Raw genomic sequence first — 22,891 nt, 5'->3', positions numbered from 1 at the left:
GATAAAAGACACATGCTGCTACTGTGGTAAAGCAGCCTAGTGGATAGTGTATTGAACCCTGATTCTAGTAATGTGGGTTCTATCCCCAGTTCTGCTAGTAGCATACTGGGCAACCTTTGACAAGTCACTTTGTCTCTACTCCTCAGTTTCCCCATCTAATAGATAGTCATATTGACTTTCCTTCACAAAGCACTATGAGAGATATAGGCATCATTAATAAAGCACCTTAGAGACATGGAACACATTCATGTTATTTTTGAGCCTACATTTGTAAAGATACATTATAAGTTCTGTGTACTCCTCTGTGTTTCTATAGTGCCTAGCACAGGAGGCCCTGCTCTTCATAGGTCCCTAGGTATTACAGATTAAATCATAAGCATTGCTTAGTTGCATCAAATAAGCAAACGTAAGGCTAGCTTGTGCCACAAGGACACAGCCCGTCGTCAGGGGCAGTACATTGCTGAGCTGCCCCAAAGGATCCTTGTGAAGGAACTGTGGCTCAGGGGGTCACAATCCCCTCACTAAACCCCTTTGCTACAGGGAGTTGATGGTTTGTTGCTGGCTTATTTCACAAGCAAATTATGACACCTCCTCTCCTGCTGCTCTGGTTTAGCTGCATTGGCCAGTGCTCTGGGGGGAATGGTGCCATGGCTTCTGCACATCAACCCTCCCGCCCCTTGCTCTGGAGGGTGTAATAGTGAAAATGGAGTAGTAGACACCCATCATTATTTACTTCTGCACACAGGGCCCCAAGATCTAGCCAGCCCATACACAGGTGTAAGGAGGGTGCCCCTGAGCCAGTGAGATGTCCATGGACCAATCTAGCTAAGGGATCAAATGGACACTGGTACCATAAGATATCCTATCCCTTTGGTCAGGGTGGTACACTGAAGAGCTCTAGAAATTAAAATGACCCAATGCCATATTTGTAGCCATTGATCAACACTTGTTTTAGAAAAAGTTTAATTGAAAGCAAATCACAAGTGGAAATCAAAAAAGCTCTTCATGGCGTATGAACAGATTTCAGAAGTCTCAGTGTGCCACCACGGAAGAACTGGTTCAGAGACAAAAACCAATGAGGATTTCCCCCAAAATGTAGAATTCATGGCTAGAAATGCTGGTATAAAAATAGAATATTCCTTTCAATGGCTATTCTGTGGGTCAATCCTGCAAACACTTAAGAATTTTATTCACATGAGTAAACTGAATGTGACTACTCAAGCAAGTAAAAGTTACTCTTGTGCTTAAGAGTTTCCAGGATCAGGCCTTATATTTGTAAAACCAAAGTCCTGATGTAACAGGAATTGGTACAATACTCTTGGTACATTCATTGCAACAAAGAAATGATTTAAAAACAGTTATACAATAACATTAGCTTTCTTTCTCCTTTGATCTCTGTATTTCCTATCTATAAGGACCTGAGCCAGAGTTCACTGAATCGAATCACCTACTTCACTAGTATTTAGATCAGGCAAAAAGAAAAGGAGTACTTGTGACACCTTAGAGACTAACAAATTTATTTGAGAATAAGCCTTAGATCAGGCAGTAAGAAAGAGAGAGAAAGAGAGAGACAGAGACCGTGCATATGAATATAGTTGAGCCCTTTGGAAACAAAGTTATCTACATCAACAAACTATAAAGATGAAATGGAGTCTGATTCATCTCTGGTGTAACTCTATTGTCTTCAGTGATGTTACACTAGGGATGAGTTTAACCCATTGGGTTTATTTTATCATTGACTTCATACTGAATTACATGTGTTTACTACCTCTATTCTGATTCTCATTTTTAAAAAAGCTAACTCACCAAAATGATGAATAAGCATGAGGGAATTACTTAGAGAAAGGAAGTTTGTTTGCAATGTTATTAGCTTTCATCCGCATTTCTAACAAGCAGCAATTGGTCCAACCAAGGCTTGGAATCATTGATCGTTTCTCAGCCTACTTGTGGGGATGCTCAGGAATTATCTCTGATTAGATAGATTTTCTTGGCACTGATTTATGCCATTACTGCTCCCTACAACATTGGCCTGGCAACTGAATACATTGTTTACTCCATAAAGGCCGCACGTCAGTCACTTGATTGTGCTTTTATCAGTTGGCCTAAATGGAGACCAAACTCCTGTAATTTCAAAACACTTCAGACAAAAAGTTAAAGAGGAAAGTCGTTAGAAAGCTATTCAAAGCAAGTCACAGGAATACAATCGATGGAATATTTTTTGACATTCTGTTTAAAACAAATTGCACCTAAAATGACAGAACCAGCTGGCAAGACAGATCACTGATCCCTTTCAATGGCTTAATGCATATGTAAGACGTGGTTACCTTCTGGAGCTGAAGGACTCCCTGGGAGATGCATGTCTATCTGCACACAAGAAAATAGCTACAGTATAATCACCCACAATTCACTTAATGGATGCCTTCTGAAGCGGTAACTCTGGATAAAAAGATGAATTATGCAACCAGCAGTACCTTCTATTTCTTGAGTTTGGCATATGCAGCCTTCATTTTCTGGAGAAGACCAATTATCAAATCTGTCTGTGAGCGCGAGTGACACGAGGCAGGTATTCTCAATGCCATCTCCGGGGTACATAGGAATGGCCATTCCAAATTAGACTGAGGGTACATCTTTGGTCGTCCCCTGGCTGCAATAGCAACCAACACCAGCTGCTTTAGAGGAAGGTTCTTGACTTCCTGTCTTCGATGACTATGCAATGACCTGCTATCAGGGGGACGTGTCTTACTAACCTCAGCTCTTCGAGGTTGTGATGTATGCCCTGAAACACAAGGCCATCTATTCAACTCTCTCATTTTTAATCTTATTAAATATTACTGTGGATACTCATTATCCATTTCAGTATCTAGCCCTTCCTAAATCCAGCTAAACCCATCCAGCTAAACCCTCACCCCTGCTCTGGTCCTTTATGTCAGGTAAAAGACTGCTAAGCCCCCTGTTTTAGGCTGAGGGGGTGGGGAGAGATTCCTCCAGCACAGGCACTGTAGAGACAACTGCAGGCTGCCTTCCAACGAGCCCTTGCAAACCTTGTTGTAGGGGGCAACCTGGGACATTTGTGGGGTTGGACCATGGTACTGTGGAGAACCTGGGTGGTGCTGCCACCAGAAGGGCAGTCCAGGGAGGCTGCTGTAATGTCGTCAGGCCACCAGGGCTGTTTAAATTAACTCAGCTGCTGCTCCAGCCCTCAGGGCAGCCTGGGATCCGGGGGATTAAGGGACGCAGAAAGGTGGTTTAAAACCCCCTTAACTCCTCTTCTCCATGGTCTGCATATTCTGTGCTAGTGCCTCTGGGTTGGTATGTCTGCACTGCAATTATCAGGTGTGATTACAGCTCATGGAAACATACCCATGCTAGCTTTCATCTAGCTAGTTCACGTGCTGGAGCAGTGAAGCTGCGGCAGCATCACTGGGGATCCCCTTTCAAATCCCCAAGTGGCCAGTTTTGCTGTCTGTGTAGCCCCTGAACTCTGGCAGGGCTCACGATCAGGTCCGCAGAGTGGCTGAATGTGGGCACTATGCCAAAATAATCTTGAAGGATGTTATTATTCTAAAGCAGAGCAAATCCACCCGAGTGCAAAACCTAATTCTCCAGATGGACATTTGGAAATAACGTGACTCTTGAGACTTTCTACTTGTGGCTTTGCTCGACTGTTCATTTGTTTGCAAAGCAGAGTACTGTTCTTACCCATTATATATGTGACCATTTACACTTAATTAAACTTAAATAAAACCCCAATGGAAATATTTCAGGCAGGAAATGCCCTTTGTTTAGAATCTCAGCAAGAACTCACCATTCAATGGGGTCATGACTAGCTTTCAACCTTTCCAGAGTACTGTACCCCTTTCAGAGTCTTGTTGGCCTTCTGTACCCCCAAGTTTCACCTCGCTTAAAAACTATTTGCTTACAAAATCAGACATAAAAATACAAAAGCATCAGACCACACTAGTAGTGAAAAATTGCTTGCTTTCTCACTTTTACCGTATAATTATAAAATAAATCAACTGGAATATAAATATTGTATTTACACTTCAGTATATCGAGCAGGATAAACAAGTTATTGTCTGTATGAAATTTTAGTTTGTACTGACTTTGCCAGTGCTTTTTATGTAGCCTGTTGTAAAAGTAGGCAAATATCTCGATGAGTTGATGTACCTCCGGAAGACCTCTGTGTACTCCCAGGGGTACGGGTACCCCTGGTTGAGAACCACTGATCTGAGTCACAACTACCACTAGATGAGCCTGTAGAAACCCACCCAGGGAGAAAGTTTTAATTAATCTCCTAATTAAATTAAAGCTATTTGCCCTCAACTTTACCAAACATCCTCACCCGGCTCTGACACAGTGTCCTGCTAATGCTCTTATGTTCTCCCAAGGGGTTTCAATATTTAGGAGAATGTATCAGATGGTGATTAGAAAGAAGGGTGCTTAAGGATAGGGTCATAGCGTTCACTATAATGGTGGCCATTCATAGTGGCAGAACTTTTTAATTCTAATTCTAAAATTCATGTGTGTTCATTTCAGAGCCAGGAGACACTGGTTCCCGTGTTATGTCCAAGTGGGAAAAGGCAGATCTCTCAATGAACCCATTATTCGGAGGACTGAGGCCAGTAACCTGTAAACCAACCTTCTCAATAAATCTCTCTCCATAGATTTGCCTCTGTCCCACCGCACATACTTGGGGTGGGAGGAAGAAACCTATTCAGAAGCAAGTGGAGGAGGAGGCTGAATGGTGTGTCAGAGTAACATCACAATAAAACCGACCAGCTTGGAGCCTAACTGAGGGAAAAGTAGAGGCTGAAGATCTGGAAAAGCTTCCCAATGATGAACAGTTAGAATGCAGAATAATAATAATGCCCCGGGGAAAGGGAGGCCCCCAGCTCTGGAGATGTTTAACATTGGGGCTGGAAAAAAACACAGGGTTGGAGACCTTGTTTCTCTACTCTGTTCAAGTCTGCTTGGGTGGAGTACACAGCAGGGGGTACAGTTGCCCCAGTGCCCAGAACAGGTACCAGTTAGAGCTGCTCTGTGCAGCCATAACTTAGGGTGGTGGAGAACAGGGCACAGTTCTGCTTCCCCATGGCCACTCCCTAACCCAACCCTTCTACCCCCTACACATCCTCTCCTTCCCGTTAAACCAGGGGAAGAGAAAAGGGATGGTTGGTTGAGCTGTTTACATCAGCTTGCTCCTGGCAGTGATTTCCTCTGTGCAGATGGGAATTCTCTCGTGGACTCCCCTGGCTAGTTTAAGACCACTTTGGGCTGCTTCCATGACACAATATAGCCTTAGCAGACTGGTGAGTCTAAATATACCAAAGGGGCTAGTTATTTTGGCTGCCTGACTTGAGATGCCTTAAAGTGGCCTGATTTTCAGAGGGTTGGATGCTTGGTATTTTCAGAAAGTCAGTCCCCTTCGAGGTTGCTCAGGGTGGGGCTCCAAATGCTCACTAGCAGAGCTGGTCAGCAGTTATCTTTTCAAGTCACTTCAACATTAAACTACATTTTCCGGTGGTGACCCATTGCCTTATGGGGTCCCACATTTCCCCATTCTCCTATGGGCTGGGCTCCCTGGCCAAGACTCCATCTTCCAGGATGTAACAAGGTGTATGCTCTGGCATGGTGCACCATGGGAGTCACCTGGTTGTTTGTGCAAACTACACAGGTTACAGTTCCCGTGAAGCACCCATACGGAAATGCAGTTTAATGCGGAACTGACTCAACACAAAGCGTTTTGGGTGAGTTCAACCAAAATGAAACACTTCGAGTTGGAAATATTTGTTTTATTTTGCTCAAAAATGCTGCTATTCAATATTTCACCATTTCTGAACTCAAATTTGTGAAAAGTTTAGATATTTCAACTTTTTGTCCTCATTTGGGATGAAAATTTCCTATCAAATATGCTTATATGCCCCCGCTCACCTCAGTAGATGAGCAACTATCTCCAAATTTGGGCACCTGGTTAGTGCCTAGATTTCCAGACACAGCTCCTATTGCGGTCAATGAGAGGTGTGGATGCTCATGACACCTGAATATTCAAGCTCAAACTTATACAGTTGCTGAAATATGGAGTTAAGCATCTAACATCAGGCATTCATGTTTGAAAATTTTTGCTAGATATATCCCCCACCCCCCATTTCCAACATCTCTCGCTCTATAGGTCAACAGAAGATTGCACTCACATTGTAACAGGCTCTCACAGTGGCTCGATCACCAAACTTCAAATCCCGGACTATGGTTCCATTGCAGCTCTAGGTCTTATGCAACCTCCACATATCATAAAATGCCACGTTCAGTGATCCACAATCATCTCAGTTACACCATGAGAGTTAACGGGTAAATTCCCAAGAACCAAGTCCCAGGTTTCACTTTATGAATCCCATCATGCACACAGACAGACACTCTCTTGTACGATGACTTCTGCTCAGCTAGACCAGTGAAGGTCTTACCCAGTTGGGAAAGATTCATGATAAATCCTATTTCTCCCATGTTACGCCCTCCTAATGTTTTAAGTCTCAATGAAAACAAAATGTAATATACAGCTAAGTGTTAAGCCTGCCATCGAGATTGGGAGGTCTCACTACAGAATATAGTGGCATGGGGCTTTCTCCAAGGAGAACAGAGAGGGCAGCTGGTCCTGTTTGCCAAGCAGATGTCTGATTGACTGGAATGTACAGACATTTAGGCCTGATGATCTTCTGCACATTTATACAAGAGACAATTTTTTAGTGTCAGAGGGGAAAAAAACCCAACACCCCAACTATGCAAAGCCATTAATCTACATTAACCGTAGTAGACTTGGGCCAAAATTATCAACCTGGCTTCTTAAATTTAGGCTTCTCAAACTGCAGTTGCTTAGCATCTTTGAAAAAAATCAGGCCACAATTATTTAAGTAGATAAATATAGATTCAAGAGCCTAGCTTTAGCTCCCCAGGTTTGAAAATGTTCGTCTGGCTTCCTATAAATGTCACTGGTGACCTTATATCTTCACAGATGCTCAGCTTCTGACATCTGCTGCAATCCACGATCCCTGCAGTCCTGCTGCATTACAAATCCCTGCAGGGCAAGCCAAGTTTTGTCTCTATATTTAACCTTGGCAGTTGCTGCATTAGCACCATGCAGCATGCTCTGTCTGACTGATCTTTCTTTTCATGCCAACCAGGAGTTAATGCATAGCACTTCCTCTTGGAGGTTGCAATTAGTGATGAAAGAACCTCTGAAAGTTTGGAGCTCAGGTTCAGCTAAAGTCCCCAAAGCATGGATGCTTACCATCCTGAATTATCCAAAACATCTGACATGCCATCCCCCCATCCAGCTCCCTATTCAGATCCCTTCCTTACAAATGACTTTGTAGCAGGGGGTTGGACTAGATGATCTCCTGAGGCCTCTTCCAACCCTAATCTCCTATGAATCTATGATTCTATGACCCAGTTCACCTCTGCTCACGTTGCTTTCCTGGTTATTGGGACAATAGCCTGCTACCGCACTTTTCTGTCCCTCCCCCAGCATTCCAGGGGGACGAAGAGGTGTAAAGCACTTCTCCTCCCTCTGGGTGGTTTCCAAGGAGAAGTCTGGGATCTCTTTCCTTCCTCCAGACAACAACATTGTTTCTAAGGGGAGATCCAGGACCTTTATCCTCCCTTGCCACTTTTATGTGACAACAAAATGTACAAGGTGAGGGCTCCAGTCACAATCTTCCATCCCCATTCCTCTCTGGGCTGCAGCTTAGTTATATGGCAAGGAGATGCAGGATGGCAGGGAGAGAGAAGGGGTGGAAGGGAGTATGTATTTTAATCTACTTGGTTCACCCATTCCTTGTGCCAGCTGTGCAACCTGCCCCCACCTTACCTGTCATCTCTCATTCCCTATTGAGATGACGCCTCGCGCCTCCAATCAGCCCAGGATGCTGGCTTCCATCGCCCACTTGTTAAATGTTCCACTTTGGTGCTTTCTCCCAGGCTGCCCTTCACGATTGGGAGGGACTCACTGAAAACATCTACAAAGCCACACATAGGTGATGAAACCAGGGGTCCTGGGGGAGCTGCCGCTCCCCGGCTCGAAGTGGTTTCCATTATATACAGAATTTACCATTTGATTCAATGGCTCTCTGAGCTCCCACTGCACAAATTATTCCAGCACCCCTGAAACCAGCTCGTTGGCCATCTTCAACCCCTCCTTAAAAATCTCCTCTTATATGAAGCCTACAAACTTGCTCATCTCATCTCCTGCTGTGCTGTCATCCTGACTAATATTGTCTCATTGTTTGCTTGTACTCCCCTGCCTGCCTATGACCATCTGCTGTCTCTTCTCTTACACTTAGATTGTAAACTCTTTGGAGCAGGGAGAGTCTTTTTCTTCTCTGTGCAGTGCCTAGCACAATAGGGTCCTGGTCCATGCTTGGGGCTCTTAGGGGCAACAATAATAAATTAACAATAATGCATGTTCAGCCACATTAATTCTGGATGCCAAATAAGTTATAGAGATAAATAAGGTGGATCCTTCTGTCACCGGAGGGATAATATTGAAGCTAAAGAAAGAACTGGAAGCATGGATGGGGATGTACAATATTTTATATTAACCCTCATGGGTTGGTCTGAGTGACGTTAATACATTTTTGACTGCCTTCTATCAGATTTTCAAGGTTATTGTCTTTAAATTATACACAGTAAGCCTTTACCAGTGCAATTTTATAGGTATAACTCCCCCCCCCCCCCCCCCAAAAAACAAGCAGTTGTATAAAAGTAAGCAGTGTATACAAAATAAAGAATGAAGCAATAATACTGAAGATAGAAATTTCATTAAATTAATAGTTATTCATCGTGATCCCTATAACTCATCACCGTGGTATCAAATGGTCCCTGGTTCTAGCCAGGATAGAGGAGCATTCATGTACCCTGGGCAAGGATCAGTCCTTGATTCCTCTGATTCAATATATCAGTGGAAATTGGTCTTAAGATATTGTTTTTATCATATTAATAGTGTCATCATTCAGGGATTGAGGGAGTAGGCAGCAGGATGCAGCTGCAGCAAAAAACAACAGAAACTAATCAATAGTCAGTGGTAGGTAAACAACAGGGCAGATCTACACTAGAAGCGCAAGGTTGGCGCAGCTGCACCACTGTAGCAGGTCTGGTGAAGATGCTCTATGCCAACAGGAGAGAGCTCTCCCGTTGTCATAAATGCTCCACCTCGGCAAGAGGCAGAAGCGATGTTGGCCGGAGAGCATCTTCCACCGACATAACACCAGTGTGGAGAGTGTTTAGGTCACTGTCATTTGCCTTGCTCAAGTGGGTGTCTTTTCACACCCCTGAGCAACGTAACTTAGATCGACTTCACCGGTACTGTAAACCTGCCCATAGCAACATGGATGTTATCAGGAGACAAATTATTGGCCGCAGTCTAGACATTTTATTCACAAAAACATCCCAAAGAAATCTCTTAGGCAGTTGCAGAAGAAACTGGATGAACAGAACAAGTGTGCTGAAGTGCACGGAGAAGGGAAAGGGTAGGTAAACATAAAGATGAGATCAGATTTTTTTAGCTTTCAGAACCATGTTAAAAATCTTCTGGGATGGTTGTTTCTTCATGGTGTGCTGCAATATGCTAGATCAGGGGTCGGCAACCTTCGGAATGCGGCCCATCAGGGTAATCCGCTGGCGGGCCGCGAGACATTTTGTTGATGTTGACCATCTGCAGGCACGGCGCCCCGCAGCTCCCAGTGGCTGCAGTTTGCCATTCCCGGCCAATAGGAGCTGCGGGAAGCAGCGGCCAGCGTGTCCACAGTACCGCATCCTCACCAGGATTGACACCAGTTTTGTGTGTCAGCGTGGGGCATTGTGGGAAGTCTTCTGAAAGCCAGGAACAGTCAATGTAAGCAACTCAGTGTCTACACTGACACTGTGTCAACATAACTACATCAGCCTAAGCACTACACCTCTCATGGAGCTGGAGTTATTAAGGCGACGTAGTGGGCGAGTTACATTGGCGGGAGCGACATTTTAGTGTAGACCCTTACAGGATTAGGTTGACTTATGCTACCTTCCGTTGACCTAACTCTGTGGTATAGACCAGGCCTCAGCAGTTGCCAGATAAGTATTTTGTGAGAGAACCATTGCTTCCTTTTAAGAGATGGGAGTCAAAGTGGGACTAAAGTGAAGCTGTTCACCTCCTGCCCAGAGAAACAAATAGAAGGCTTTGTTGAATTGGGCTATTTACCCTTGGGGTCTGCAGTCATAACTACACTGGGAAATTATATATGATAGCAATATATTTCTTGATGGGCTTTACAGATTTTGACTAATTCATCCCATACAATACCCCTGTAAAACAGACAAGTATTGTGCTTCAGATGCGGAAATTGGGGCACATAATGGATAGAAGGCCACGGACTGAACCAATGGGAAAGCCAGTCTTGGAATACCTGAGTTCCTGACTAATGCCACAGAGTTGTAGTAAATGACAGGTAAGCAATACAAAGAAATGTTCCTCGTTTTGCTCATACCCTCCCTTCCTACCCTTTGGCTTTAACTCCTGTCTCCTTATTAACGCAGCTTGCAGTCTGCACTGAGGCTGTCTCACTGAGAGCTGACTCTACAGTAAATCTGCACAGGCTGCTGATTCAGCAATAGAAAGGAAGAAAAGTCCAGCAACACCCTTATTACAGACTTGAATAATTTCCCTCCAGGAGCTGGATATTAATAGCTGAACAGCACACGCACAAAAGTCACTGAATCTGATATTTTATTTTACTTGCTCTTTTCCAGTGGATCTAATATTTTATTTCTAGTTTTTATTTAACTGTTCATCCAATACGCCTCCAAATGTACCAATACAAAACAAGAAGAAAAAAAATCATAATAAAAGATCCTAAATCTCTGTAGTCCCCATACTGTTTGCTTATCACAGATATTATTATGGCTACTGCGGGGGAGAAGGGGAAGGTTTTAATGTAAGGCAACCATTTTGTGCTTTGTAATCTGCTACCAAACATTTTTAAGACCCAGATATCTGTTAAGCTTAAATAAAAAATGTATCAATGTTTAGATAGCTATGTGTGTGCATAACCAGAAGCTTATGAAATGGGTTCAGATCTAGATGTTTTGCAATTAATGTATTGTACGGCTGTACTGAAAAACAAGTTTCTTATCTATATCTGTATTCTATTGCTTCTATCGGCAGAGCAGTTCAGTCATTTGCAGGCCCCAGCACGCTAGTTGCTGTATAAACAGACAGTAAAAGACCGTCTCGGCCCGAAGAGTTTATAGTCTAAGCAGACAAGATGGCATTATTAGCATCCTTTTACAGATGGGGAACACAGAAAATGTAAGTGACTTTCCCAAGGTCACATAGGGGACACCGTGGCAGTCCTTGGAACTGAACCGACATCTTCTGGGTCCCTGTCCAGTGCTCTAATCCTCAAGATGATCTTCTAATACTATTTATTAATTAATACAGATTGGAGATCTTCTGATGAAAGATGCCCCGTAAGTGCAGAGTTAACATAAACCTATGTTAACTCTCTGCTTTACACAACCTCTGCAAAGTATCCCCATGTGGTTTCTAGCATGGTCTTGTTTGAACTTTATTTAAACACTGGCCTCTCCTAGGCAACCTGATTTTGCTCTGTAGTTATTCACAAACCTGCAGTGAACATGGGCATAGCTCAGCTTGTGTTATTCTACACTCTTGGACCTTGACTCTCCAATCAGAACAGGTCTCACCAGAAATTGCTCAGTCTTCTTCCTGTGAACCACCTCACTTATGTTATATGCACAGGCCGATTATTTAGCCACAATGGCAAATGTCTATGGGTCCAGTCAGTGTCTTGCTGATTGCCTCCTACTCCTCAATATACCTATAGCACTATCTATAAATGTTACATAAAATGGCAGTGGTAATAATAAGTAGGCAGAGACAGGCTCCACCTAACGAAGAGAGGGAAGAGCATCTTCACAAGCAGGCTGGCTAACCTAGTGAGGAGGGCTTTAAACTAGGCTCACCGGGGGAAGGAGACCAAAGCCCTGAGGTAAGTGGGGAAGTGGGATACCGGGAGGAAGCACGAGCACGAGCGCGCGAGAGGGCAGAGGTCCTGCCTCATACTGAGAAAGAGCGACGATCAGCGAGTTATCTCAAGTGCCTATAAACAAATGCAAGAAGCCTGGGAAACAAGCATGGAGAACTGGAAGTCCTGGCACGGTCAAGGAATTATGATGTGATTGGAATAACAGAGACTTGGTGGGATAACTCACATGACTGGAGTACTGTCATGGATGAATATAAACTGTTCAGGAAGGACAGGTAGGGCAGAAAAGGTGGGGGAGTTGCACTGTATGTAAGGGAGCAGTATGACTGCTCAGAGCTCAAGTATGAAACTGCAGAAAAACCTGAGTGTCTCTGGATTAAGTTTAGAAGTGTGATCAACAAGGGTGATGTCGTGGTGGGAGTCTGCTATAGACCACCGGACCAGGGGGAGGAGGTGGACGAGCCTGTCTTCCGGCAACTCACGGAAGTTACTAGATCGCAGGCCCTGGTTCTCATGGGAGACTTCAATCACCCTGATATCTGCTGGGAGAGCAATACGGCGGTACACAGACAACCCAGGAAGTTTTTGGAAAGGGTAGGGGACAATTTCCTGGTGCAAGTGCTGGAGGAACCAGCTAGGGGCAGAGCTCTTCTTGACCTGCTGCTCACAAACTGGGAAGAATTAGTAGGGGGAACAAAAGTGGATGGGAACCTGGGAGGCAGTGACCATGAGATGGTTGAGTTCAGGATCCTGACACAGGGAAGAAAGGAGAGCAGCAGAATACGGACCCTGGACTTCAGAAAAGCAGACTTTGACTCCCTCAGGGAACTGATGGGCAGGATCCCCTGGGAGAATAACATGAGGGGGAAAGGAGTCCAGGAGAGCTGGCTGTATTTTAAAGAATCCTTATTGAGGTTACAGGGACAAACCATCCCAATGTGTAGAAAGAATAGTAAATATGGCAGGTGACCAGCTTGGCTTAACAGCGAAATCCTTGCTGATCTTGAACTCAAAAAAGAAGCTTACAAGAAGTGGAAGATTGGACAAATAACCAGGGAAGAGTATACAAATATTGCTCGGGGATGCAGGAGTGAAATCAGGAAGGCCAAATCACACCTGGAGTTGCAGCTAGCAAGAGTAACAAGAAGGGTTTCTTCAGGTATGTTAGCAACAAGAAGAAAGTCAAGGAAAGTGTGGGCCCCTTACTGAATGAGGGAGGCAACCTAGTGACAGAGGATGTGGAAAAAGCTAATGTACTCAATGCTTTTTTTGCCTCTGTCTTCACGAACAAGGTCAGCTCCCAGACTACTGCACTGGGCAGCACAGCATGGGGAGGAGGTGACCAGCCCTCTGTGGAGAAAGAAGTGGTTCGGGACTATTTAGAAAAGCTGGACGAGCACAAGTCCATGGGGCCGGATGCGCTGCATCCGAGAGTGCTAAAGGAGTTGGCGGATGTGATTGCAGAGCCATTGGCCATTATCTTTGAAAACTCATGGCGATCCGGGGAAGTCCCGAACGACTGGAAAAAGGCTAATGTAATCTTTAAAAAAGGGAAGAAGGAGGATCCTGGGAACTACAGGCCAGTCAGCCTCACCTCAGTCCCTGGAAAAATCATGGAGCAGGTCCTCAAGGAATCAATTCTGAAGCACTTAGAGGAGAGGAAAGTGATCAGGAACAGTCAGCATGGATTCACCAAGGGCAAGTCATGCCTGACTAATCTAATTGCTTTCTATGACAAGATAACTGGCTCTGTGTATGAGGGGAAAGCGGTGGACGTGTTGTTCCTTGACTTTAGCAAAGCTTTTGACACGGTCTCCCACAGTATTCTTGCCAGCAAGTTAAAGAAGTATGAGCTGGATGAATGGACTATAATGTGGATAGAAAGTTGGCTAGATTGTCGGGCTCACCAGGTGGTGATCAATGGCTCCATGTCTAGTTGGCAGCCGGTATCAAGTGGAGTGCCCCAAGGGTCAGTCCTCAGGCCGGTTTTGTTCAATATCTTCATTAATGATCTGCAGGATGGTGTGGATTGCACCCTCAGCAAGTTTGCAGGTGACACTAAACTGGGAGGAGAGGTAGATACGCTGGAGGGTAGGGATAGGATACAGAGGGACCTAGACAAATTAGAGGACTGGGCCAAAAGAAATCTCATGAGGTTCAACAAGGAAAAGTGCAGAGTCCTGCACTTAGGACGGAAGAATCCCATGCACCGCTACAGACTAGGGACCGCATGGCTCAGCAGCGGTTCTGCAGAAAAGGACCTAGGGGTTACAGTGGACGAGAAGTTGGATATGAGTCAGCAGTGTGCACGTGTTGCCAAGAAGGCTAATGGCATTTTGGGATGTATAAGTAGGGCCACTGCCAGCAGATCAAGGGACGTGATTGTTCCCCTCTATTCGACATTGGTGAGGCCTCATCTGGAGTACTGTGTCCAGTTTTGGGCCCCACACTATAAGAAGGATGTGTAAAAATTGGAAAGAGTCCAGCGGAGGGCAACAAAAATGATTAGGGGACGGAAACACATGACTTATGAGGAGAGGCTGAGGGAACTGGGATTGTTTAGTCTACGGAAGAGAAGAATGATTTGATAGCTGCTTTCAACTACCTGAAAGGGAGTTCCAAAGAGGATGGATCTAGGCTGTTCTCAGTGGTAGCTGATGACAGAACAAGGAGTAATGGTCTCAAGCTGCAGTGGGGGAGGTTTAGGTTGGATATTAGGAAAAACTTTTTCACTAGGAGGGTGGTGAAACACTGGAATGCGTTACCTAGGGAGGTGGTAGAATCTCCTTCCTTAGATATTTTTAAGGTCAGGCTTGACAAAGCCCTGGCTGGGATGATTTAGTTGGGGATTGGTCCTGCTTTGAGCAGGGGGTTGGACTAGATGACCTCCTGAGGTCCCTTCCAACCCTGATATTCTATGATTCAGTGATTTAATAATACTTAGTTCCCTGAGGTTTTCCGCTGTGCAATGCATATGCTTCTGGCACAACCCTGGTTCCTATTTGTGCAGGGGACCTTGGAGATATACAAGTCTATTTATATGAGATGGTTGGGTCCTAGGCACAGCTGTGTTAGCGGTTCCTGTGGCAGACAATATCCCACCCCACTTGGAGTCCTTGACCTTTCTAATGGGGATACAAGATCTTGAGACCAAAAACACCTGAATGGAGGAAAGGCAGAGGAACTGGTTCAAGGCTAGTTGGTAACAGCCCAAGCAAGGAAACAAAGGTGGTCAGAGGAGAGGGGAAGAGGACAAGCACCTTTATTTGTGCCCATCACAGTTGGAAAGAAGAGGAAATTGCGTGTCCTCAAAGATGCATCAGTAGGGAGAAAGAGGAACTAGGCAAATAAAGGAACCAAGAATGCCTCTAGAAAGAATGGTCTAATCTTCAATCACAAGAGGCCCGAGTTTAGATGATCCTATTTGAATTTATCCCAATGTAATAAAAGGACAGAGCAGAGGTGTAAGTGGATTATGGAGAACAGCGGGAAAGTCAGGGGACAACATGTCCTTAAAAAGATCTAGAAATCTATCTCCTCTCAGTCAATAGAATTGGAGAAAACATGCCTGGGTCCTTTCCTCACCTCAGTAAATGGAGGCTTGATGCTGCCAGATACAGCTACAGACCTCTGATCTCGTACAGTTTCCCTGTCTCCCCCATCTTATATTTACCTTGCGGTCTTGCACAGCTCACTATTAGTATACAAGGAACATCAATTACACCTTCCTTTGTCAGGGACTCCAAGGCACAGCTCAGTAATCCAAGTAATTAACCATCAGACGGAATATTTTACCATCTGGACTTTCCAGCCATGTGGCATTCAGAGTGCATCCACAGAAAACTCCAAGCATTAGCTCAAGAAATACATCTGATTGAATTATTACAGACAGTTAAAACACCTGCATTGCAGTCACATTTAAAATTCAGTTCAAATCCAAATCCAACTTTGTGACTCATGAATATCTTTGTTTCTTGAGTGCTTTTTGTACCAGACAAAGGAGCTGTGTTTTAAGACCCCATTTTCTCAATAATTTTATGATGACTTTGTTAACATTGCCAGTAAAAACACCCCTATTGCATTTACAGATGTGTGCTAAAATAAACCCAGCCAAATGACAGGGAAAGTGACAGCAGAGAGAAAAGGATTGAAGGGTGCAGAGAACAGTTGGACAAATGAAGAGAAGGCACATGCAGGCAAGACAGAGAAAAGAATGAGAGAGAGGTTGAATATAAACCTGATAAAGTGACGGCATCCATGATACCTCATCAGCTCCGACTCTGTTGAGGACACTGAGGTAAAAACCGTATCCATTTATGTTAAAAGCACTTTAACCCCATTAGTAATAATGTCTCTATTGTTTGCATTACAGTAGTGCCTAGGAATGTAGCAATCACCAGACTGGATCAGACCTGAGATCCACCTAGCTCAGTGTCCTGTCTCTGACAGTCACTAGTAGCAGATGCTTCAGAGAACAGTGCAAGAACCCCAAAGGCAAATATGGGATAATCTTCCGTCCACAATAGGTCTCCTCCTGGTCTCTAAGGGTAGTACGTCAGCAGGGTAGCCGGGGTGTGATTGCAGCTTGTGTTAGCTTTAGCTTTAATCTAGCTCGCTCGGGTACCAGAGCAGTGGAATTGTGGCAGCCCAGGCTTCAGCCCAGCCTGTACAAGCTCACCTGCTTTAAATCTAGCTAGCTTGGGCAGTGGGAGCCATGAAGCCAGCTCAGGTATGTCTACTCAAACTGCAGTCATACTCCGTGACTCATTAGAAATTGGCTTAAGCCCAGAAACATGAGATTTAATAACACCTTTTTCAGTATCCATCCTAACTCAGGGATCAGGGCCCCATTGTGCTAAGTACTATACACACACGCACATGACATTACCGATGTGTTCCACAGCCATGGATCAGCTGCAGAATTCATGCCACAGATGACGCCTCTCAAAGCAATATTGACTTCCACCTCCAAAAGAAGGGGGCATTGCTGCAATCAGGGAACTTGCCAGGAGCAAGGGCAGTCTAGGAAAGCAGGGATATGCTCAGCTCTTCCAAAATTCATGGCACGGCTGTCCAGGAGTTCCCAGATGTTCATGCTGCATGTGGTGAGAAGACCACATCCTCTGCCCTTTCTTTGCCTCTTCTAACCCCTCCCACAAGCAGAGGGTGAAGTGGTAGGACTCTTTTCTGTATAGGCTTGTTTACCTCCCTGAACACTGTAGTATCTGAGCACCTTCCAGTAGCGCATCACATTAATGCATAACATCTGTCACATGCGGCTTGTTCTCTTTCTCTCTCTCTCCCACCCAGGTGACAATTGGGCATGCAGCAGAAGGTTTGGGTAGGGTTTGGGGGTTAATGTATACACTGCTCTGTGATTATGTTACAGAAGGGAGGTCACCTTGCACTTGAAGTGGAAGGCAGTGAGGTCTGTGGTGGCCCTTAGTTCCTGGAGGAGTTTGTTCCGCAATCTTGGACTGGCCTCTGAAAATGCTCTGTCTCCTGCACAGATGAGGTTTACTCTTATGGACTTCCATGGGATGAAATAAGCAGAAGGTTTTGGGATATTTTTTTCCCTTTCATCCTCTCCTCAGTGGAAGGGGACCACATGGCCTTGTTTATATTTGGGATTAGCCTTGATTCTGCAATCAGGGAGCAGACATCAATAACTCACAGAGGTTATGGGCCTATTACAGGAGGGGTTTGAGGTTCTGTAGTCTGCGATGTGCAGGAAGTTAGACATTAAGGCCAGAAGGGACCATCATGATCATTCAGTCTACGAGCTGAACAGGTGCAATCTCCAAGTGTAGACAAGAAAAGGCATGACTTGCACTGATTGAGTTCACCCTGACTTGAAACAAGGAAAGCTCAACCAGTGCAAGTCATGGCTTTCCTTGTCTATAATTTGGGGTTTGCAGTGGTGTGTCTATATTGGTTTCTCACCAGTGATGGCTTTATTCTAAGTACAGAAGAGGCCCATGAATCCAATCCATCCAACTGCCTTAGGGAATTTACATCATGCCAAGAGATGCCAACACTCTTGTGAGGCAGGGCTATTATTCCCATTTTACAGATGGGGCACTGAGGCACAGAGAGACTAAGTGACTTGCCCACTAGTTAGAGTGCTAGTCTGGGATTCAGGAGACCTGGGTTTGATTCCCTGCTTTGCTGCAGACTTCCTGTGTGACCTTGGGCAAGTCACTTAATCTCTATGTGCCTCAGTTCCACATCTGTAAATTGGGAATAACAGCCTTGCCTCATAAGGGGGTTGTGAGGATAAAGACATTGAAGCCTGTGAGGTGCTCAGATACTACGTTGATAGGAGTCATGGAAGTACCATAAAGATTTATCATACATCAGCTGTGTGTGTAGAAAGGCAAAACAAGGCAGCAGGGTGTGGGAAAGAAAGCGTTTTACAGGGCTTCTTAGTCTGCAGCGTGTAAGAAGGAAATTAGCTTGCTCTAAAACTTTGCAGTGATATTTGCAACTGACCTAATAAAGGAATCTGGTAAAATTCAACAAGATAATGTGATTGGCTTCCTGACATCTATACTGTACAGAACAGGGAGATCCAGAAGCGAAGGGGATCTATGTCACTTTTGATTCAGAGAGTCAAAGCAGAGAGCTAACCCACTAGTACAGATATTGCAAAGCAAGCTGTGGCCACAACAAGGCATACAGTGTAAATAACATCAGTGCAATATGCACAGGCTCCAGCTTGAGAGAGAAAACTCGAGGGAGGAAAAATGAAAGAATAATTAACACACAAAGAAATTATAATAAAACCCTCTGCCTTGGGCATAAGTCTTTCCTATATTGTGGGGGGGGGGGGAATCAGTGATGTTACTCTCTGGAACCCTGCAGGAGACTATAGCAAAATCTTGCACTGTCTACAGGTACAGAGACACTGTAGAAAATGATATGAAGAAAAGACGAGTATTCTATCCTATTAACCCTGCTTTGCCTTCTGGTCGTTCATTATGACCAAACGAGTGCTGCTCCATTACAGAAGCCATAGTCAATCATTAATTATCCACAACAGCGATCATAGCAACTTACTGAAATGCAGGAGATAGTAAACAGTGGCTTGTTGCCTTTTGACACTTACCAGGAAGTCCATTCACCTGGAAGCTCAGGAGATCTGTTATATAGTTACAATAACAACAAAATTCACCTTTAGAAATAAAGGACAAGATTTTTGTTTTAAAGTGACTAGTGATTTTGGGTGTTTCAATCTCTGGGCGCCCAATCTGAGACACTTGAAATGGGCCTCAATTTTTGAGCAGTGACCCTCTGGAAATCAGGCCACTTTAAATGAGTCCTTTGCTGGACGTTCAATATTGCAAGTCAGTTTTTGAAAATCTTGGCAGAAGATTCCCACTTCGGGGGCCCTCGGGTGGCTCCTTCCTAAAACCTTTTATGGAATTCCTCTTGACACGCCTCTGTATCAAGGTCTGTGGAGAATTTCTCTATCACTGGAGGTTTTACATCAAAATGGAATGATTTAAAGAAGATATGGTCTACTTGAAGCACAAGTCATTTGGCTAGATGCAGGAATCACTGGGTGAAATTCTATGGCAGCAGTTTCCAAACTGTGGTTTGAGACACTGAATGGGGTCGCACCATCAGCAGATGGGTTTGCACCAATCCGTAGTGTGCTAAGGACACTATTTTGCTCTGCAAAGCGTGAGCTCGCACGCACAGTGCAGGAAAGGTCACATCACATGGGGGACGCCATATTGCTCTACAAAATAGCATCCTCTGCACAGTGTGACCTCACACATACAGTGCGTTCAAGGTCACGCTCTGTGGAGGACTCCATATGGCATCTCCCAGGCTGCCTGGGGTCCCAGACAGAAATAATTCATTAAAATAGGGTCATGCTGACAAAAAGTTTGGGAACTGCTGTTATATGACCTATGTTGTGAAGGAGGTTGGATTAGAGATCAAAATGATCCTGTCTTGCCTTGAAAAATCTGAGTCTACAAACCTCACTGAGCTTGTCATTCCCAATTCCTCATTTTATCTAGCATCAGCCTCCTCTCAGTTCCCTCTTCCAGCCTCACTAGCACAAGTGCAAGAGCCTCTTTGTTTGCCACCTTGTCCTGCCATCTTGAACTCCTCCTGTCTCTCTTCAATTCATCAGCTGCCTGTTTGAAGAGACAGGGGTTAGAGCACTGTGCCTACGTACAGCTTTTGGATTCTGTCTGATTTTACAAAAAAGAAAAGGGAGGACTTGTGGCACCTTAGAGACTAACCAATTTATCTGAGCATAAGCTTTCGTGAGCTACAGCTCACTTCATTGAATGCATCCGATGAAGTGAGCTGTAGCTCACGAAAGCTTATGCTCAGATAAATTGGTTAGTCTCTAAGGTGCCACAAGTCCTCCTTTTCTTTTTGTGAATACAGACTAACACGGCTGCTACTCTGAAACCTGTCTGATTTTAGGGACTCTATCTCTCTGTCAGACTGGCAACTCCATTTTGATTGTAAGGCTGGTCTATGCTGTCTTTTTACCTCTGCCTGGGACCAACATCTCGAGTGGTGGCACAGGGCTAACAACAGAGGGTCGTTAAATATTGATGATTGCCCTTTTTAAAGGGAGCACCCCAGGACAAAAAGAGATAACTGCCACATAAGTCAAACCACCAAATCGAATTCAAGTGGGGAAGTATGTAAGCAATGGATCACCTGGTGAGGGGCTTTAATAACCAGATAAGGCTGAGTGGGAGTTACCTGACAAAGCGATGGTCTTTCACTGAATATTTTAGAGAGAGAGAAGGGACCAGAGAAACTCCATGATTTGGAGAGAAAGCCATGTGCAAGAGGAGAGAAGGGATCCAGGACACCCCAGAGGACACCCCAGAGGACTCTGAGCTAAACCCAGAGAGCGCTCAGGAATGCTCAGGAACCTGAAACTGGGAAATGTGTAGACAAGCCCTTACACGTAGACGATATGACCCTGCCTTCTTCACATGTACAAAAAAAGCGGTGAGCATCATTCTACCCCATCTGCCTAGAAGCGGAAAGTGGTTTAATAGAAGCTATGAGGGCTCTCCGGATTCCCTCTACCATTGTCAGCAACAGGCCGTTCTCCTAGTGTGGGCTGACAACCCCATGCATTTAAAACACATGCACCCACAGACCATCATTACAGAGACAGGCACACATTGTTCCTGGGATTCCATACCAGAGGAAGCAGCACCAGAGTGAAGAAGCAGATCTTCAAGGAGATGGCCATCTTCTCCTAATAGATATATAGCCAATCTGTAGCAACTTAGAGCTGTTCTTGTGGCTCAAGCACACACCATCTGCCGATCCCAGTCTTCAAGACTCAGCTCAGGTCTCTGCAATGAAACAGTATGAGAATTATAATAATGAGAAATAAGAAGGAGAGTTGCAGGAAAGAGGAACAGGGGTTACAATACCTAGATTGTGAGCTGTGTAGGTCAAGGGCCAACATCTTGTTACTTATGTGTACAGCTCCTGATCCTTGATTGGGGGGTGGGGGAAATGGACATTATTGTGCTATCAATAATTTGGAACAAAGGCACTACTGAAACAATGTAAATGACAAAAACTAAACACATCCAAAGAAAAGTAAAGTAAAGGGACTGAATGTAACAACTGGTACAAGGCCAGGGATTGAAGGGGCATGAACACTGAACTACCCAAGGATTGGACTGAGTCCCTTGATGGGCGTGCTGGGGAACTTTCACTTCTTGGGCTGAATCAAGGGGCTAGACCCTTAGCTGGTGATGGTTTCACTGGAGCTATGTCAATTGAGAACAGCTGGGAATCTAGCCCTAGTTCTCTGGAGATATACAGAAGACACAATTTCCCTGGGCCCTCAGTTTGGCATACCGGTCAGCAACATGACCAAAAAAAAGAGGAAAAAAAGGGAAAATTTAACAGAGGGATCAAAGGTAACACAGAAACGCTATACGTGAGGGGAGAAAAAAGTAAAGAGAATTCAAAAATGAATACCAGAATCGTACATGTTGTGGGGGAAAAACAATAGTTATTCTTACAAAAGAAAAAAGATGCAGAAAAAGTGAGGGCTAAGTCTAGTAAAAGGATAAATAAAAGGAAGACGAGGAGGGAAACGGGTTGAAAGCAACAAGATAAATAAATAAAGATAAATATGAAATAACTCTCCAATCGAGGGCTGTTCAATATTCCTTCCAATTTCAACCTTGACTGCAGCTTGCTGGCACGATATTAGCATTCGGGAAGCCGAGAGCCTTTCATTTAAAAAAAAAAACAAAAAAACACCCTCTCCTTCTACATTAGTCATCTCAGTCCAGGCCTCAACTAAATAGAGGAGGCAAATGATTCACAAAAACCTCTCCATACTCACCCTCCTCCCTTTCTTCCCTCGCTCGCCGCTCAGGTACTGAATTTAATTACTTCTCCACTGTCTTCCTGATGTTTTATCAAATAATGAGAGAGAGAGAGATAAGATCTCAGCCGAGGAGGACAGAAAAAGTCCATCCTGACATTTAGCGGTGAGGAGGTGGGAAATAAGAGTCACACCATTAAAAAGAGCCTGTGTACATGGGAGCCAGGCAGAGGCAACAGCTCAGACTGGCTTTCAGATTGTTAGCTGGTAATTGGCTCTCCTATTGGCAGCCTTGGCAAAGAAGCCCAGAGAGGGGTATGGAGACTGATCTCTACCCTCTTACTGCAAGACATGAGGGATATTGGGAGGAAAGTGTGGGAGAAGATTGAAGAGCTACTGCTGACTTACTGTCCTGCATGGCATTTAGTTACCATGGTAATGCATGCATTAGAAATATGCTAGTTACAGGATGGATGCTCTGTGTTAAAATAATGGCCATTAGGACTCTATTATTGTA

The 22,891-nt window shown here is 44.5% G+C and overlaps 1 protein-coding gene across 9 annotated transcripts in view; it reads right to left on the bottom strand.

Moving 5' to 3' along the window:
• The window catches only part of ADCYAP1R1 (ADCYAP receptor type I), a 172,958-nt gene that overhangs the window by 118,614 nt on the left and 31,453 nt on the right, over nucleotides 1-22,891 (bottom strand). For 8 of the 9 annotated variants that reach the window (XM_037891202.2, XM_027828858.3, XM_037891204.2 and 5 more), the window contains exon 2: nucleotides 21,223-21,379. In XM_037891202.2, coding sequence (XP_037747130.1) covers nucleotides 21,223-21,273 — 51 coding nt within the window. In that variant the 5' untranslated portion in view covers nucleotides 21,274-21,379. Of the gene's footprint in view, nucleotides 1-21,222; nucleotides 21,380-22,392; nucleotides 22,458-22,891 lie in introns of all 9 variants that reach the window. The other variant, XM_043541642.1, reaches the window with a different exon arrangement.

The sequence above is a fragment of the Chelonia mydas genome, chromosome 2, assembly GCF_015237465.2.
Source record: "Chelonia mydas isolate rCheMyd1 chromosome 2, rCheMyd1.pri.v2, whole genome shotgun sequence".
NCBI lineage: Eukaryota > Metazoa > Chordata > Testudines > Cheloniidae > Chelonia > Chelonia mydas.
This window is presented reverse-complemented; position numbering and strand designations above follow the sequence as displayed.